The 17,976-nt window shown below is 31.9% G+C and overlaps 6 protein-coding genes across 8 annotated transcripts; 4 read left to right on the forward strand and 2 right to left on the reverse strand.

Annotated features, from left to right (window-relative positions):
* Positions 1-648: 648 nt before the first annotated feature.
* On the forward strand, positions 649-1,457 carry LOC121131780 (U3 small nucleolar ribonucleoprotein protein IMP3). The gene is made up of 2 exons (XM_040727165.1): positions 649-1,022; positions 1,088-1,457. The coding sequence occupies exons 1-2, from the start codon at positions 778-780 to the stop codon at positions 1,392-1,394; spliced, it is 552 nt and encodes a 183-aa protein (XP_040583099.1). The 5' UTR covers positions 649-777; the 3' UTR covers positions 1,395-1,457.
* Positions 1,458-4,031: 2,574 nt separating this feature from the next.
* On the reverse strand, positions 4,032-7,907 carry LOC121131781 (protein DENND6B). The gene is made up of 3 exons (XM_040727166.2): positions 7,474-7,907; positions 4,895-6,907; positions 4,032-4,834 (listed from the first exon to the last, which is right to left on the reverse strand). Exons 2-3 carry the CDS (start codon positions 6,210-6,212, stop codon positions 4,347-4,349), a joined length of 1,806 nt encoding a protein of 601 aa, XP_040583100.1. The 5' UTR covers positions 6,213-6,907; positions 7,474-7,907; the 3' UTR covers positions 4,032-4,346.
* On the reverse strand, positions 6,242-6,766 carry LOC121131783 (uncharacterized). The gene has a single exon (XM_071892370.1). It carries the CDS (start codon positions 6,764-6,766, stop codon positions 6,242-6,244), a length of 525 nt encoding a protein of 174 aa, XP_071748471.1.
* A 463-nt stretch (positions 7,908-8,370) lies between the features above and the next one.
* Coq3 (ubiquinone biosynthesis protein COQ3, mitochondrial) lies at positions 8,371-9,517 on the forward strand. Its single transcript, XM_071894037.1, has 2 exons — positions 8,371-8,833; positions 8,995-9,517. The coding sequence occupies exons 1-2, from the start codon at positions 8,472-8,474 to the stop codon at positions 9,383-9,385; spliced, it is 753 nt and encodes a 250-aa protein (XP_071750138.1). The 5' UTR covers positions 8,371-8,471; the 3' UTR covers positions 9,386-9,517.
* Positions 9,518-10,452: 935 nt separating this feature from the next.
* On the forward strand, positions 10,453-14,351 carry LOC121131784 (uncharacterized). Of its 3 annotated transcripts, none has more exons than XR_011784296.1 (3): positions 10,453-13,051; positions 13,102-13,949; positions 14,029-14,351. XR_011784296.1 is itself a non-coding variant. In XM_071894036.1 (3 exons), the coding sequence occupies exons 2-3, from the start codon at positions 12,660-12,662 to the stop codon at positions 13,700-13,702; spliced, it is 993 nt and encodes a 330-aa protein (XP_071750137.1). In that variant the 5' UTR covers positions 11,672-11,808; position 12,659; the 3' UTR covers positions 13,703-14,351. The 3 variants fall into 3 exon arrangements, 2 of the variants coding, with proteins under 2 accessions (XP_071750137.1, XP_040583104.1); XM_071894036.1 differs by having other exon boundaries at positions 11,672-11,808; positions 12,659-13,051; positions 13,102-14,351; XM_040727170.2 differs by having other exon boundaries at positions 12,283-12,436; positions 12,659-13,051; positions 13,102-14,351.
* LOC121131786 (adenylate cyclase CyaB) lies at positions 10,543-11,067 on the forward strand. The gene has a single exon (XM_040727171.2). It carries the CDS (start codon positions 10,543-10,545, stop codon positions 11,065-11,067), a length of 525 nt encoding a protein of 174 aa, XP_040583105.1.
* Positions 14,352-17,976: the final 3,625 nt, after the last annotated feature.

Raw genomic sequence — 17,976 nt, forward strand, 5'->3', positions numbered from 1 at the left:
GTCATTAAAACAAAATTATAATTATACTTAATAAAAACACTTATGATCAAAATGAAGTTTATATAGAATCTATTTCTAGATAGATATATTAATATACAGATATATATATATGTATACATCAAATGGCTGCCAACAGCTGAAAGGTGAGTCTCCTTTTTATTATATAGGTTGAGCATCCAGGTAATATTTATATAGCTCGGTGATGATATTAAATATAAATTTATGTATTTAGAAATACAAATATAAATATTTAATAAAGATTTACGTTAAATATATTCTACATCCTTCTCCAAAAAGATGACTCCCAACTTTAACGGATAAAATGTTCGATCTAAACTCGAATTTTTGGTAGTTTTTTTCGTGACTGACTTGTAGAAAATTGTTAATGTATTCTCACTGTCCAATTGAAACACTTACGCAACGCTATCTTTTTTAATCAAAAACTTTTTTATTTCTGTTCAAAAATATTGTCTGTGTGGAAGATATATTAATTGTAGCACGTGACTTCACATAGATTTTCTGATACTGCTGAAATAAAAATGGAGTAAAATTGTACAAAGTCAATTAGGTTTTGCCATTTGATTTTTAACCATAAAAAATAAACTTCCTCCCAACATGAGGTTAAGTGATTGACCCTTGGTTCACTCCAAATATTAGTAAAACATTGCCACATGCTTCTAGTTATTTGTTTACTTTTTTATTCTAACTTCTAAGCTGGAGTGTAGCAAAATATTCATTATTTACTCAATAATTAGTAATTAAGGATTCTTGTTCAAAATGGTTCGTAAACTCAAGTTTCATGAGAAGAAACTTCTCAAAAAGGTAGATTTTATCAACTGGGAAGTGGACAACAATTTGCATGAGGTGAAAGTGATGCGAAAGTATCACATTCAAAAGCGGGAAAGCTACACGTTATACAATAAATTGTCTCGTGAAATACGGGAAATAGCTCGCAAAATCAAAGATTTGGATCCTAAATCCCAACATAGATCAGATGTTAGTGCTCAATTCCTTGAGAAGATGTAAGAACAATTACGATTTTGAGTTATATTTTAATTATTAATTATTTATTTTATTCATTCTCAAGGTATCAAATTGGACTTATCCCAACGAAATGGAATCTTGAAAACGTAGATGCTATTAATGCCTCCCGCTTTTGTCGTCGTCGATTACCTGTTGTCATGGTTAGGAGTCGAATGTGTGACAATCTCAAAAATGCGACGTCCCTTGTAGAGCAGGGTCATGTCCGTGTAGGATCCGACGTTGTGAAGGATCCTGCATATCTTGTAACTCGAAATTTAGAAGATTTTATTACATGGGTTGATACATCCAAGATTCGCAAGCACATTCTGGAGTACAATGGAGTCAGAGATGACTATCAAATGTACTGTTGAGCTCATTTCCTTGTCGAATTATAATTAAATATCATATGAATAAATACATTCTGTCATCCTTCATCTTCTAATGTAATTTCATTAATTAATTTCTTTACATTAAAACTAAAGTTCCATCGATAGGGATGTCTTCAATAGAGGTGGGGTTTAACTCAAGTCCATATTTTAAAGACTTGAGATTCGACTTGATCACACAATCAAAGACTTGACTTGGGCACATTTCAAGCTGTTTAATAGATATAAAGTACTATTTAAACTATAATATATCTTTTATTTTCTAAAATTTATAGATTTATCATTTTAATAGGTTGATAAATACTAATACATAAATAACTATTTGATTAAAATCCTCCGACGAATAGTTCGATTGGAGTCAGCATTCCTTCTAATTAAATAATAGCCATTCACATACAGTTTTAGGGAACTAAACCTAGGAAGGAATCATTTGGGTGCATTTTAGTTTATTATTATGTATCTAAATCGCCCATACTATAGCCTCATACTTGTAAAGGTTATATTAACATGAAACATTTGAAGTTTTCATCCAATTCATGGGTATAGATCTCCAAACCCAAAAATACACACATTAGACTCCAACCTACCTATACTGTTTATATATTAGTAATTATTACTGTAGTGTATTGCGAACACTACCCAACAGAAGGAAGTAACGGACCGGAGCCAAAGCAAATAAGAAGACCTTTAGATTGGGGGTATAATCATACACTAATATATTTATTCTTTAAGGGATTAAAAATAAAAAGGACGTACATAGCCAAAACTACTAAAATGTATAAACATGTTTCATGTAAAATGGTACTTAATAAAATAGTACCATCTAGTTAAAACAAATCCCTACGTCATTAGTTAAAAGCACATAAAAGACAATACATAACAATTACTTTATGTTTTTTATATTATAAAAACAATATTTACTTTGGATTTTTGGAAGGCCTTATTATAGTGTATTGTAAATTCAAAATAAATAATGATAAATGCAACAAAAAAAATCCCAATCAATACGATTATTATCATTATTAAGTTATAGAATAAAAATGTATTTAGATATTATATTAATGTACACAGATAGATTAAAATAGTTCCGACATTTTCAATAAATTTATGATCAATAAACTAGAGATTTGACCCGTTAACACAAAAACAAGCTAGGATTATTTTTTCGCAAAATTGAGTCTGGATTACACTTGTATACTTCGACCAATAATTATTATCAAATTCTATGAAAAAAATATTATATTTAGCTCTTGGAGGCCTCACAAAAATTCATTGTCACAATGATATAATTAGACATTAATAGGGGCCATATTGGGAGTAAATTAAGTTTCATGAATCAAATGGATACTCTAAACTATAGGTAATATTCTTGGGTATGTCACATCATCCAAGAAGTTTTAATACAAAACCTATAATTGATCAAAATATTCCTATGAAATATTGGACTGTATTTAAATGAGGTAAAAAAATTAATTGGACACTTTTCCTTTTCTTAACTTTTGTTCCAGAGTGTTTTTGTGTTCACTCACTACAGGCAACAAATATCTGTAATAACAATATCAGCAATTTTGTTTCTGTAATTTTATAACACTAGTCAACAAAATTTCAATTTATTTTTGTGCTTGGATTGAATTGGTTTTTTCTAATTTCTAAATGAATTTACCTCCAGAAACATGAAAATCACCTATATAATCCAAAATTTTAGCTTTTCTGGACTAAAATGTGGTGTTTTTTTTTTTTTGCAACATCTACATTCTATATGATTTAGCAAGTGCTATTTTTTTACATTGAAAGATCTAAATAAAAGAAAAAAAGCAAATAATAGAGTTTGTATTTAAGTGTTTCCGGATTTAAAAAATATTTTTGTTTATTTACCTAAATCGGAGAAAATGTCTTGTAAGAAGAAAAAATCAAAAAAAAAACCAAAAAAACTTTGGCATTATAACTTTTATAAATTCCTCATTTCCGATCACAACTGTAAATATCATAGATTGTCGTGAAGGGAAGACATATTATAACTTCATAATAAAAAAAGAGCACTTAAAAAAATTAAGCTATAAACAATTATTTTTGCTTAGAATAACTGTTATGTATTAATATGTCTAGTAGATATGGACGAGATATATGTCCCGGTTTTACTGATGCCGTTATATGTGTCTATGTATTAATGTATTTTGTGTGTAAATTTTGTTTAGAAAAAAAAATTTATGCGCTAAGCTCTTATTATAGTCTTTAATCCACCTTTATTTCTTCGTACTTTTTCCTCTTACTACTCTGTAGTCTGTTCCCTAAATACATAAGGTAGTCAAAGCTACAATAACTATCACAACTCCCCAAATATATAATTAAATTATGTCTCATCATATGTATTGTATATAGTACACATATATGAGAGACTGAGTAACTGCCTATTATAAAAATGCATGTGTTACTATATAAACATTACGTCCTCACTTGCAGGGCTTTACTTAAAAATGTGACCTGTATAACTCAATGACCTGAAGGACTAAATAATATTAGTCTTGATCCTTAGATTATTAAATAGATCAAATTCAAACATCGAGTATTAATTAATTATTATCAATAAGCACGCACTCAAATAACAAAAACAATCAAACCGTATCACAATGAACATGGATTATATATTTAAACGAACTTACAGAAAAATAATAAAGACATAGATTATTATGATGAATTAACTTATACAACAATATAAATATATAATAATTTAATAGGGATTTTCCTTGCTTTTTTTTCTCATAAAATATTATGTATACATGTTTATATATGAGGGTATGTTTGTAATTAAAATATATATATATATATATCTAATCGTATATATCACGAAATACATTTAAAAGACAACTGTTTTAATAATTATTATCATTGATATATATATGTATTACTGTCAAAATACCAAATAAAGAGTCAAACACATTAAAGTTTTTCTTCTAATACGGGCTTTAAATCAGGAGGCAAGGCTTTAATGATGGTCTCTATATGAAGATCTAGTCTTTCCCTAACTATATCTGGCAGAGCAAGGGATTTGTCAGCAAGTTTTTTCCGAATCCGCAGAACCATGTCCACGAGTTGCACTTCCTCCTTTCCATTTATCCAATGTTCTATCTTGGATTCAGAGAGAGACTCTAGATGAAGGGTCTCGAGTTTTTTGCAGACTTCCTTGTTTCGAGAATTGTACCACCCAACGAAATTAGGGCTCTTGAAGAAGCGGCGGTAAAGGGCTTCCCAGTCCCCTTTAATGGAAGACGTTAGTTGAGGACCGTACTTCTCCAAGGATCGAAAGAAATCATCAGGACTAAAAGATTTAACTTTAGGAGCAGCTCTGTAAGGAGATATGTTTTTTGCAAGAGGCATGAGTGAGCTCATGTATCTTTCCAGGGGAATCATAAACGTTTGGGTCAATTCTAAAATTAGCGATAGAAATATTAAAATATGTATTAGCAGAGCCTATATGACTAACTTACCAAGGAAATGTCGACGTAGCAAAGCAGATTGAACATCTCCAGGGCGTTTCATCTGAATACCCTTTTGAATTTTCTTGATAGTAGCCTTATCTTTCTCTAAAAGAGGTCTATTTTGAGAATAGAGTCCAGGTTTTGAATCTAATTTAAATTTTGATATTTTCTTTTGCTTGTGGGTCACATTATGGCGTGGAGAAGAGGAACAAGTAGAGCTTGGCATCCCGTCCCCCAGTTTAACAATATGAGGCCAATGACTTAGAGCCTTGGAGAAAAAAGGATTGGTCACACCAAGGAGAATATTTGGAAGAGCATTTGAATTGCTACCAGTAATATCTCTGAAGTCTGAATCATGAATAGTATAAAAAGGTCTATAGTCGGCACAATATGCCAAGGGATGTATAATAGATGTTAAATGCTGGACGGCGGAAGAAGTAAGAGATGGGGCTCCAGCCATAACTACAAGGGGTTCACCTGTGAGAACCAACTCCCATAAAGTATCTATGTGTTCCACAACTGGATATAGACATGTGAACAGATCTGGAGACACAAAAAAGGAGGAAGAGGGAACAAGCATGGGATTGGAACTATCTCCCGAAGATACACTTACAGTTTCAGTCCCAAATTCTGAAGAACGGATTGAGGTGGAGGGTAGGAAAGACGTGAATAAGAGTCCCATGAATAAAAGATTGTGACTAGTTCCCGGTATAGGTGAAGGCCAGGAATCAATGTCCTTGCAAGCTGAGTCTAGAGTACTCAAATTACCACTGGACTCAAAGTATCTTTTGGCCAACACATTGGTCACCTGGCTGAAAAAACTGATGAGAGGTAGACGACTCAAGAGTATTAAACTCTTTTGATAGTAACCACGACGAATGTTAGGATCTTTAGTTTGTCTAAAATAGACAAATCCAAAGAGGTAATTAGGATCAAATTGAATTCCTGAAGGAGTCTTGGAGTTGTAGTTATCCAGAGAGAGACGACTAACTTGATCAGGCAGTAGATTAGATGTATCCTTCTTCTCCTGTTCCTCATTTTCAGGTTTCTTTCGCCTACTTCCATCAGTACGGATTCGGAAGTGGAATTGAGAATCTCCCATAACTCCAGAATTGGAATCAGGAAATGCTAAATAGCAAATGTTGATTTTATCCTTTTCAGTCAGACGAAGTACAGGAGGGTATAAATGTTCTATAGCTTGACCAAGTTCTAAGTCAAATGTAACTACACAAATCCCTTGGACCCAAGAAGAGAACCCTTGCCAACCCCCCGGATTCTTGGCTTGAGGGGAGGAACTAAAGTTGTCTGAAATAGTCTTTTTTTCCATTTTTAATGAGTCAGCCTTGAACACTAAAATCACCTTATTTTACGTTTGTGGCCACCCGTAGCACCTTTAGAGAACTTCATGGTTCGTAGGATGTCTTCATTCTCCTCAGAAGACCAAAACAAACCTCCTTCTCCACCACCTCCGATTATAAAGGGTAAAGCTAAGGTAGCTCCAAGGGCTACGAAGGAGGAAATGAGAGGGAATATGAGATTTTGATCAGGGACAATAGATCCAAAAATAAATGCTTCCGTGGATAGAAATAATATCTTGACAAATAAAGATGCAGCAGCTAAGGTAACTACGGGTTTATAGTGTGAATAAATTGCTGAATAGATTATAATCAGTCCATTGAGTATCGAGTAGATCCCATACAAATGCCCTAGAGTCTTTTCCGCCTTTATACTTAGCTCTACTCCACTAAATAGTTTTGAATCAATGTAGCCTCCGTTTTCAATCCCAGGAAGCGAGAATATGGCACGTCCAGCTGTGGTGAATTCAGTGAAGGAAATGAAGGAAAGAAGACCGCGAATTGCAAAGAGAACGTCGACTGTCATGATGATTATGATTATTATTAGAAGTTACATTGGTGACCAATACAAAAAGAGATAGGAATAGAGAGAGGAGTTCATGCATATTACTCAGGTAGATTCGTCTTTAAAGAACAACTCTTCAATTATTCCCTGTGGTTCGTGTTCCTATGAATAGAATAATTGCATAGATTTAAAACGTCAACAAGGAGTGATAAAGGAATCATTAAAACAAAATGAAAACATAGTGTGGTACTTCTAATTCTGCTATTTTAATCGTGTAAAAATTATGAAGCATGAATAAGTGGAGATGTATAAAAACGCCCTTAATAGCATTAATCATCGCAATTATTAATAGAGTGTCTAATAAAAATATGCTTAAGTGATCATTGAAAAGAAAATTAAAAAAAAAAAATAATAATAATAATAATGGAATGGAATAGATGAGTGATGAAGAGGAGGGAGCTGTCTTCAAGCTGAGCAGCATCAGTAAAAGAAATAAGAATTACTAATAATTCAACAGAAGCTGCCCAAAAAGAGAAAACGAAAAAGAAGAAGAAATTTAAAAGGAAGAAGAAAAGTCATCCATTATATTAATTATTAAAAGTTAAAAACTACAATACAATCACAAAATTGCAGAATTTTAAAGGATTAAGACAAGATACATGACGCAAAAACTGCGTCACACAACTCTCTTTGTCACATATCGATATCATCATTCAACGGTCACTTACTATTAGAGAGTGGATTGATATTCGAAAAGGAATGATGAGATCTTTGCAAAGAATGAAAACATGTACTGGTATAAAAAGACTTCTAAATCCGCACAGATTCACATTGCAAATAAAAAAAACGCGATCCAAGTCTCGCACGTAGCCTCAGAGACGATTAACTTTTGAGCCAAGACTTACGTATTATTTCTAGTGTTATTATGTTAGTAGCTAGCTAGTGTAGCTGTAGTCGTAGTGACTACTACTGTAGCTGCTGGAGGAGAGAGAAATATAGAGAGAGCTAGAACTACGAGAAAAAACTAGCTAGCTTTACCTCGCTAATACAAAATATACATTGTTCAATTATCAGCTGTCGATGTTTCTGCTTCTATTCTTTTAAACAGTGTTGAAAGGAGGATTTGAAATCGTTCTTGTTCAGCTGCGAACAATTTTCAACTGTTATTGGATAATAGTTTCATAGTTGGGAAGAATTGGCTTCCTACCTATCGATTTTGGGCCATTTTTTCTGGGGTTTCTTTTAGGAGAGGTTGCGATATGCATTAAAAACAAAGACGTGGCCCCTATAAAAAAAGAAAAAAAAATTGAGCATACTCACGTGACTCAATTCCAAGTCCTTCTGAAGATATAAATCAAAAATAACCCAAACAAATCCACCCTTTATTCAAGAAAGTTGAGCGACGTTTAATGTATTTTAATGACAGTTAAAGCAATATTATTATAATTTTAAATCCGACCAATTCGTCCGCAAATTCTCCATTTATTTTTAAATTAAATATGAAATCGATTTAGGAACAAGGATTTATAACTAGATTTATTATTTACGATGATGGGCTGTGTGATGAAATACATAAAATCCCTTTATTATGTAATTTTTTATTTTAACTATTGCACAACTTTTTTTTTTTTTTTTATATATTATTAGAATTCACATTGCTGACATTTTTATTCTAGGTCTTGTTCAACCAAACTAAGGAGAGTACCCGTTGTTTGGAAGAGGAGAAATGATTCCGAGATCTCTACTTACTCGTCGTTTGATGTCTTCTACAGTGAATCCAAAGGAAGTTGAGAAATTCCGCTCCATGGATTGGTGGGGTCCTAAATGTGCTCCCCTGAAATCCATGAATCGGCTTCGTGTTCCATGGATTGTTGAGAACTCAGGGGGATTTCGCCCTGGCGTGACACGAATACTAGATGTTGGATGTGGAGGAGGCATACTTTCTGAGCCTTTAGCTCGGCTTCAGGGACTAGTCACGGGTTTAGATGTTGTTCAGGAAAACATTCATTCAGCTTCATCACGATTAAATCCCCAGATGAAGAAGAATCTCACATATGTTCACTCATCCATTGAGGACTTTGCACTAAACCATTCAGGGAATTCTCGAAATCCTTTTTCCCCATTTTTTTTTTTGTTCCCTTTAATATTTGCACTAATTATATCGTCATGAATGAATTAGATATGATTCGTAACTTTTGCAAGTTTATATAAAAAGGAACAAAAAAAAAAGTTTCCTTATTTTTGCCTTCAACAGATCCAAAGTTTGACATAGTAGTGGCGTCAGAAGTGATTGAACACGTGGAGAATCCCTCCATATTTATTTCACATTGCGCCTCACTCCTTAAAGAGTCTGGATCTCTTTATATATCTACAATCAATCGTACTCCTCAGTCATGGCTTGGAGCCATCGTAGCTGCTGAATATATGTGCGGACTATTACCAAGGGGAACGCATGACTGGAATAAATTTCTTAAACCAAAAGAAGTTGAGGATGCTCTTACAAAAGCAGGTCTAAGGGTTCAATCCGTTCAGGGAATGATGTATATTCCATATTGGAACAAGTGGAGATGGATCTCTGATACGTCTATCAACTATGGCATTCATGCTATAAAGGAAAGCTCATCTGAAGTGAATCTTTAATTACTTTTATTTGATTTTTAAAAGAAAAATCATTGGTTCCTGATCCATAAACTCTTATTTACATGTTTACTGTTAAATATCATTCTAATTTTTATCTTTTAAGTAATAAAAGTTTAGATTGTCTCTTGAAAATGTGCATTACTTAAGAAATACAATTAATCCATATTTCTAAGCGTCATTTGCATCAAAATACACTGTTTGAGTTGTAATAACTCATTAATGTAAAGGACACATCATTACCCTACTGGAGTTCTACATATAATGGACTAAACTTATAAATAGACATTATTCACATTTAGAAAATCTATAAATTAGTTACTTGGACAGTTTTTATTCTATGAGTAATTATAATTTATGATAACATAACTATTATCATGTCAGTGTAGTAAGTCGTAAACCATTTCCAAAATGAAATACTAGGATTTTTTTAATAAAAAAAAAAATATTACTACTTAAATATCTTAAAGTTTTCCCAAACCATGACCGGAAGTTACGTCCTGGGAAGTTTCGCCCTCATATATATATTATAGCATTAATGTATCTTCCACATATAATTTAAGGTCTTCCTTTACTTCAACTTGAAGTCCTTTGTAATTAATTATAGCATTTGAGTAATTAATATGAAATAATTGTTGTTTCTTATTATAAGGAATTCGAGCCGTTTTATATGTTCCATTTTAAAATATATTAAAATTGAATTAAATGCACTCATTTTACAATACTGAATGCAAAAATGCATTACAAATGACTTCAATTAGGGGAGACTAATTTTAAATCTTAGATTATATGTAGAAGTTACATTTATCCTATAATATATGTATTTGGAAGAAACTTCCACAGGTCGGACTTAACATCCTAGAACCTTCCCAAACATATGAGTTGAGCATGGCAGGTTATACTCATTGTGATTGTAATTTTATATTGCGTTGGTCTGAAATGATTCTAACATTTTTCGTGTTTATGTAAGGGAATCAGAGCTTGTGAGTCCTATATGGGCTATTCACAATAAGTTAGCAACAGAAATTTCATAGCCTGTCACACTACAAGGATTTCAACCACTTAATCTTATCTAATGTAAAAACAACATCAAAGCTGAACAGTCAACACGTTTTAGTTTGCGCAACGACTACTTCTTCTAGTATTCCTTGATTTGTGTAATGAAAATAAACATTGAAATAAAGGCTCGCTTGCCTACAACTGATTTAGCTGCATTTCGTGCTAAAGTAGAAGCCCTCGGACCTGATGGGCCTGTAAGCATCATTAAACAAGAGGATACATTTTTTAACGCTCCAAATGCTCGGCTCAAACTGCGTGTAATTGATGAAAAAGAGTCTCAGCTTATTTCGTATAAAAGGTCTGATCAGTATGGTCCAAAAGGATCTGTATATGAAAAAGTGCCAGTGATTGAGCCTCAAAGTTTAAAGAGAGCTTTGGAAATGTCACATGGAATTAAAGGAACTGTCTCCAAAACTCGATATTTGTATGTGATAGGACAGACACGTGTGCATTGTGATGCAGTCAAAGGTTTGGGCGATTTCATGGAACTGGAGGTTGTATTGAATGAAGGTCAAAGTCTTGAGGAAGGAGATGTAATTGCGAAAAAGCTTATGAAAGATCTTGAAATTAAAGATGAGCATTTGGTGAAAGGGGCTTATCTAGATCTTCTTATACTCAAGTCTTGAACACTTCTCTTGTGTTTATTACTACGAAAACGATTTATCGGGGATTCAATTAGTATATTGTTTAAAATGAATAGATAACTAAGTGCACTCTAATAAATGCCAGGAAAATATTCTATAGTATATATAATTATAAAATATAATGTAATCATATTTGAGTGTTTGTGACATCATCATTATACAGGGTGCGAGGACAAAATCTGCCGATTAGTAAAGACGACATTACTCGATAATCTAATCAGTTGATCCGTCTGCTATTGGCGTCAAAATGTACAGCGCGTCATAGGATTTAATTATTGTTTATCAGTTTTAGCGATAGCATCACTCTAAGTGCCCAAGAAAAACCGATATGTTCAATGAGAGAGATCGAAGGTGCGCTGCAATTCAGATTATGCTTAGTGATAATATGAAATAAGGCAATTCTGAAGCACCCAAAGGCGCCGAACATGCTGTGGTTCTTCTCTGATGAGAAGAATTTTGTTCAGGATCAAATCCACAATTCCCATAACCACTTTTGCGTTCGTACCGTTCTCCTGTTGGCCTCCCTCATCGCCAGATTTGAATCCGTGGGACTACTTTGTGTGGTCCTACGTCGAGAACATGACCAATTACTCCTCCCATAACACCAAGGATTCTCATCATCTGCATCAAGGAGAAGTTCAGTGAGCTAGAACCAGCGTAGATTAAAAATGCCTGTTCGCGGTTTCGCAGCCGCATTGAGCGGGTTTTGGACGCAGACGGCAGGTACATAGAATAGATTACTGCTCTATATCATAAATCATTATAAAGAAATTCCTTTTTTGAATTATCAATAAATATTGAAAAATAAGCTTGTAGTTGATTTTTTTCGAATCGGCAGATTTTTTTCGAATCGGCAGATTTTTTCCTCGCACCCTGTACATAATTAATGTATTGAATGTTGTTGATCTGTGGAAATCGAATTAACCCTCACTATGTCGTAAATATTCCTAATTATGTACATAAATACATACCAGAGCTGTATTCAAGTCCATATTTAATCTAGAGTACAGCTCTGGCATGGTTTTTATTCTTGAGTCCATCAAAAAATTACTCGAGTCAAAATTGGACTATTGATACTTAAATAATAGTCATCCAGTAGTTGAGGAAGTTGAAGTCAATATAATAATTAGCTGGTTATCAATTAATTATTGAATTTTTTCGCTTTTGGAAGAAAGATTGCATTGGAGCTGAGCGCGCACAAATAATTTGTTTATTTACAGGAGTAGCTCCTTATTTTGTAGGTTTACAGTAACAGCATTTTTTGTCTCTTGTGGTTTTTTTTTTTCCGGTGATAAACTGAATGTAGGAAATTCGATCTTGTGTTACGGATTGAATATTCAATCAGAAATAAGTAAGATATTAATTTATATTAAGAATAACTTCTTTAAAGCCATGAGTGGTACTCAGTGAAAACGTGAATTCATATACAACATATTTAAGAAATTTTACTATATGACTACTCTCGTAGATATGTACTAATTTGTCCTGGATGCAGTAAATTTGGAGTTGTATTTACTATTATTTATTAATGTTTTTTTAATTATCTAAACATAAAACATCCAAATACTTTTAGGATGTTTTGCTATTGTCCAGGCTGCAATTCAAATACAAAATCTGGAAAAAAAGGAAAAACAGATCCTGATGACGGTAATGAGGACAAAAGAAGACTATCTTTTCATTCTCTTCCCAAAGATGAAGATCTCCGCGAAAAATGGTTGAGATTAATACCGCGGGAAAATTGGAAACCTAGCAAATATGCTAAAATTTGTAACAAACATTTCGAAGATTCTTGCTTTGAGACAGAAACTTGCGACAAAAATATCTACAGAAAAAAGACTATTTCAAAATTAAGGCGTAGAAAATTGAAGCCTTATGCCCTTCCAACGCAATTTCCGGGGTTTTCTTCAGATTATGCTGAAAGTATCATTGGTCATAATGCTGAATTGCCTTCTCTTCCTTCTGTCAGGTACTGATAAATAGTATATAATATTCAGATATAATTCATATTTTTTTAAGATCTGCAAATGAAGAAAATCAAGTTCACAAGGACAAAGTGAGAAGTTTAAAAGATCTGGAGGAAAAACTTGATCGATTGAGTCATCCTGAAAATATTCAAGAAAAATGGGAGAACAATCAAGTCGTTTTTTACAGTGTTTTAGTCGTAGATCATTATCCTAAGATATCCTTCAGTTTGACTATTGATGAAGATTTAAAGTATTTCATGAAAATAGGAAAGCTACCTACACCTTCAAAGGAAGTGGCTCACATTTGTTCAACTTGTAAAATTAATCGAGCTTCTGATGTGAAAAATATTTTATTTTATTTGAGTAATTTTACTCGAGTAGAAGAGTCATCTTCAACGCTTGAGCACACAGTTGATCTATTGGAGAATCTCAGTGAAAAGAGTAATCATCTTAAATTTATCAAAGAGCAGTTAGCCCTTCATTCAAAACCTATATGTGCTAGGCGATATTCATTTCATACTCTAAATGCAGCCATGGTATGGCAGGCTACTAGTCCTGCTTTGTATAAACAGCTCGTTGGATCGGAATTAATTATTCTACCTAGTGAAAAACACTTAAAACGATTAACTAGCAAAGTGGAAGTATGGGCATGATTTTCACTATTTCTTCATTACTTTGAAATGTTAATTTATTTGCTAAAAATAGTTCAAAAAGAAAACAGCCGAAAATGTATGCATTTTTAAAAAGAAGAGATAACATCATAAAAAATATATTGATTCCATTCGTTGTATTATTCACATATAAAATCAAAGTTAATCAGGACCAAACTGATAAGACTGCAGTCTTTTTATATTTTTTAGACTGATTCAACCTTATTGGCAAGTGACGTGTACAGAATAGGTATATATAAAATTAGTATCATAATTAATTATGAATTAACAAGTCATTTTTTTAAATCATTTACTGGATTCAAATGAAGTACATCATGTCCAATTCAAAATGGGAATAGTCGAATTCTAAAGGATCATATTTTACAAATGAAATATATAGGTTGTGTACAAGTTACGATTTTGTAACAGTTGTAACTCGTATATGTAAGTTGTATGTACAAGTTGCAACCAAAAAAAAATGAGATGAATAACATAAAGAATTTGGAGCGCTTGTGATGAAGATAATACAATAATTTAATATTCTCGGGATAACCAATAAACATTTGATGTAATTTTTGATTTAAAAAAAAATGATAATTACTAATTAATAAGTATTCGATGTCACATTATAAAATTCAAATGATCATTGTTATACTACTTGTCCACATTTATTATTGTTTTTTATTACTGCTATAAAGAGGTAAACCATCTACATTTAAAATAGCACTAATCAGGCAAAATATTGTAGTTATAGACTTTTGGGCCAGGAATCTCAATACTGGACTCTTTAAAAGTTTCTTTACAAGCACTTAATCAATGAGTTCTTATAAAATACTCATTGACTTAATGTTTGCTCCATTTCCATTCCAATTTGATTCACCACTCTTAAACCATCAGTAGCTCCAAGATAGACTGATGAAAATAATGATTTGTTGAAATAATGACTAATTACATATAAACTGTAGATAATATTTAGAGCCAAAAAATGAATTCAGGAGGTCAATTGACTGGTCATAAAATCGTGTAAAAATGATGAGCTAAACCAAGTGCAAAACTTTTTGCGCTTGCAATCTGAACAGTCTTTTTTTTCATTTTCCAAAGCTTTAATCATTATTCTTTTATTTTTTTAATGAGAGAGCATCACAGTCGAAAGTAATCATTAGTGCTTGTGCAAATGATTTATGAATGGCAGAGGACTGAGGATTAGTTGGGGAGATATAAGTGAAAGCCCCTGTTAGATTTAGAATAATATTGAATAATTCCTGCCTATATCCTCCCTTGATAGGAGTGGGATTTGTGTTTATTTTCTTCCTCTCATCGATATGTTCACAAAGTCGATGAACATGGCTCTGCCAGACAAATATATATAATGTCCAATCAAACAGATTTTCATTTAGTCAAGTCATGCTATCTACGATATCCTTCATTTCGGTCGAATAATTAGGGCTCATGGTTTATTCAATCAATGTGCGATAAAATAGGGAAGTCTTTTCGAAAGGATGACATCTTGTCCATTATGACAACAGTTGTGCAAAGCATTTCTTTAAAGTACACCTCCCAAACCAGAGATCCTGACTTTGAACAGTATAAGCAAACTCCAATAATTGAGAATACAACAGTTCTTAGAAAGATTTACTTGAAGTCAGATAACATTCTAGAATTATCTGAGCCTTTGCTAACCTTAGATGAGGAGCCTTCCATGTGATAGGTGTATTTTGGTATAAATAAAACAACATAAAATATGAATTTGTCTGACCTAATAGCTATATGGAAAAAAGTGTTTTATCGAGCAGCTATCAGGTCAGGCAAGTTAAACGCTATATTAATTATTGACTCAACATTGTTTAACAGAGCTATCAGGTATATAGATGCATCTAATGCGTCGTCTCCGGATTATAATGTTTAAAAGTAGCCATTACGAATTAAATGGCTCGCATTTCGCTTTTGTCTTCTACAGATTAATATTTTTGATTTTTTAATGCATATTCAATGTTCAGACTGGTATTTAAAAAAAAAAAATTACCTACACGAAAAAAAAATAAGACCAAATATAAAGTAATTATTAAAACTCATTAAAGCTCACATTTTGTTGATCATTTCTGGTTTAAAAATTGCGAAGACTTGAGGAAACTAAGGTTGAATAGCTGTTAAAGTATAATGAAAGAGGTTTTTTACTTGATTAAATTATACATATTAGAAAATTTATATAATATGTAAATGGACATAAATGATCTTGCTAGTTTGAATAACTTATCAATTATTTTCAGATCAATAACAGCTTTGCACAGTGGAATCAATGAATCATTATATAACGTAAGGGGAACAAGCTAACTGGGGAAGCAATGTCCACCCGGTGACACGGTCCATGTGCTGTCACATTTCAAAATAATGCATTTCGTGTAAAAGTTAAGCTTGTAATAAATTTATCTGAAAGGGAAATTGTGCAGCCATTTTTTATTTATTTGACAATAAAAAAAATAGCCTTAATAAGAAAACATGAATTTTTCAAATAATTTAGTCAAAATAAATATATTAGTTTTTTTTTTTGTTTTAAAGATATTTTGATTTGAATTAAATTTTTCATAAATATTAAATTAACTATATATTTTTAAAAGTATGATGTAATTTATGTTTATTAATATAATAAATTGAATTTCATTTAATTATTGAGATATTGAAGGAATCTAAGGAACTGATATACTACCATGGCACCGGAAATCAATCTCTTCGGTATTCCTTCCCGGGAGAGTTGGTAGTACGGATAACGGATAATAATCTTGATATTTATGTTCCCAGTTTATAAAGGGGTTTTTTCTTTCTAATTATTTTTCCTATTGGTAAATGTCAAAATGATTGTTTAATTATTTCTTTGTTACTCAATTTTTCAAGTTATAAACTAACAAAATAAATAAATCTTGAATACATCAAAATGTTATAAAGAACAAAACAAAAATATAAACTTTTGTTTTTATCATATGTTTATCTTGAATACAAAGTAGTTTCTACAAAATGTGTTTAAAAAGTAAAATAAAATTTCTTGATAAAAACCAAAATACTCATTAATTTACCTATATGACATATATTGCATATGAACAATACCTATTTATTATATTATCATTTTAAATTGAATTAAAATATGCAATCGTATATACCAATAATTTAAGACCATTTTTCGGCCAAATGGTCCTACAGGAAAATGTACATTCTGCAAATTGTCCTTTCTCAAAGAAGTTTTTGGCCTATTGTCCTAGAACTGAATAAAATATGACCTAGAAATCGTGGGATACCTTTTTGTTGTTGCAACCTTAGCCTGATTTAAAGTAATAACTAGTGAATGTGCCCATGAAAGACAATAGGGAGTAATAAATATAAGTCTTTGTTGGACTTATAGTATAATTGTGAAGGGATGTCGGAGAAATTCCATCTTATATGACCTTCCTATATACCCAATACCGATACAATTCTAATAAAAAATCCCGATGCTGATTCCGATTCTTTAATATTTGAAATAATAGTTAAAAAATATCCTTTTGCTATAAATTTCTAAGAATTACAATTGTTGAAATAAATTGCCTTCCTTTAATTAATGTAAATAATATTTATAGTGATGTCCCGTGAACTGAATTTTGCTGCAAGAGTATTTTCGAGTTTCAAAAAAAAAAAAAAAAAACACTCGAGGAATTACGAACTTTACTCGTCACTCACTTGAATACTCATTAATCACCCTACCACTTTTCCACGCTAAAAAAACTCGTCAGGAAAAAACAATCATATTTTTTAAAGAATGATTGAAACTCGTAATTTAAAAATTATTTTTCGTAATTTATTTTCCAAGATTAACTTCAGAATAAGTTAAACCAATTTTAATCATGTCCATAAGCGTAATTCAACAGTTTATATAGTCTACACATCAATATTTTACTAAAGTCTTATACCCAATATGTGTTTAGTGGTACTTTTTTACATATTATAAAGATGGAAAATTGATTTAAAAAAAAAATTATATTTATCGCATAAGAATACGTATTAAAATTTTAATCAGTAAATTTACTTCAAGTTCTATTTAGGCGGCTCGGCATTTTAGAAGAGTGATAATATCGATCTAAGAAGATTCAGATATGAGTTCCCTCAGAGACACGGCAAGCTCCTTTGTGTATGGAGATTATGTCGGAAGATAAATCTTTCTTTTTTTGTAAATGAATTTTCCCAGCCCAAAATATGGTTTTTTTATATTTTTATGTAGTAAATTGACATAAGATTTCAAACATAAGTTGAAA

This window comes from Lepeophtheirus salmonis, chromosome 1 (assembly GCF_016086655.4).
Source record: "Lepeophtheirus salmonis chromosome 1, UVic_Lsal_1.4, whole genome shotgun sequence".
NCBI classification, from domain to species: domain Eukaryota; kingdom Metazoa; phylum Arthropoda; class Copepoda; order Siphonostomatoida; family Caligidae; genus Lepeophtheirus; species Lepeophtheirus salmonis.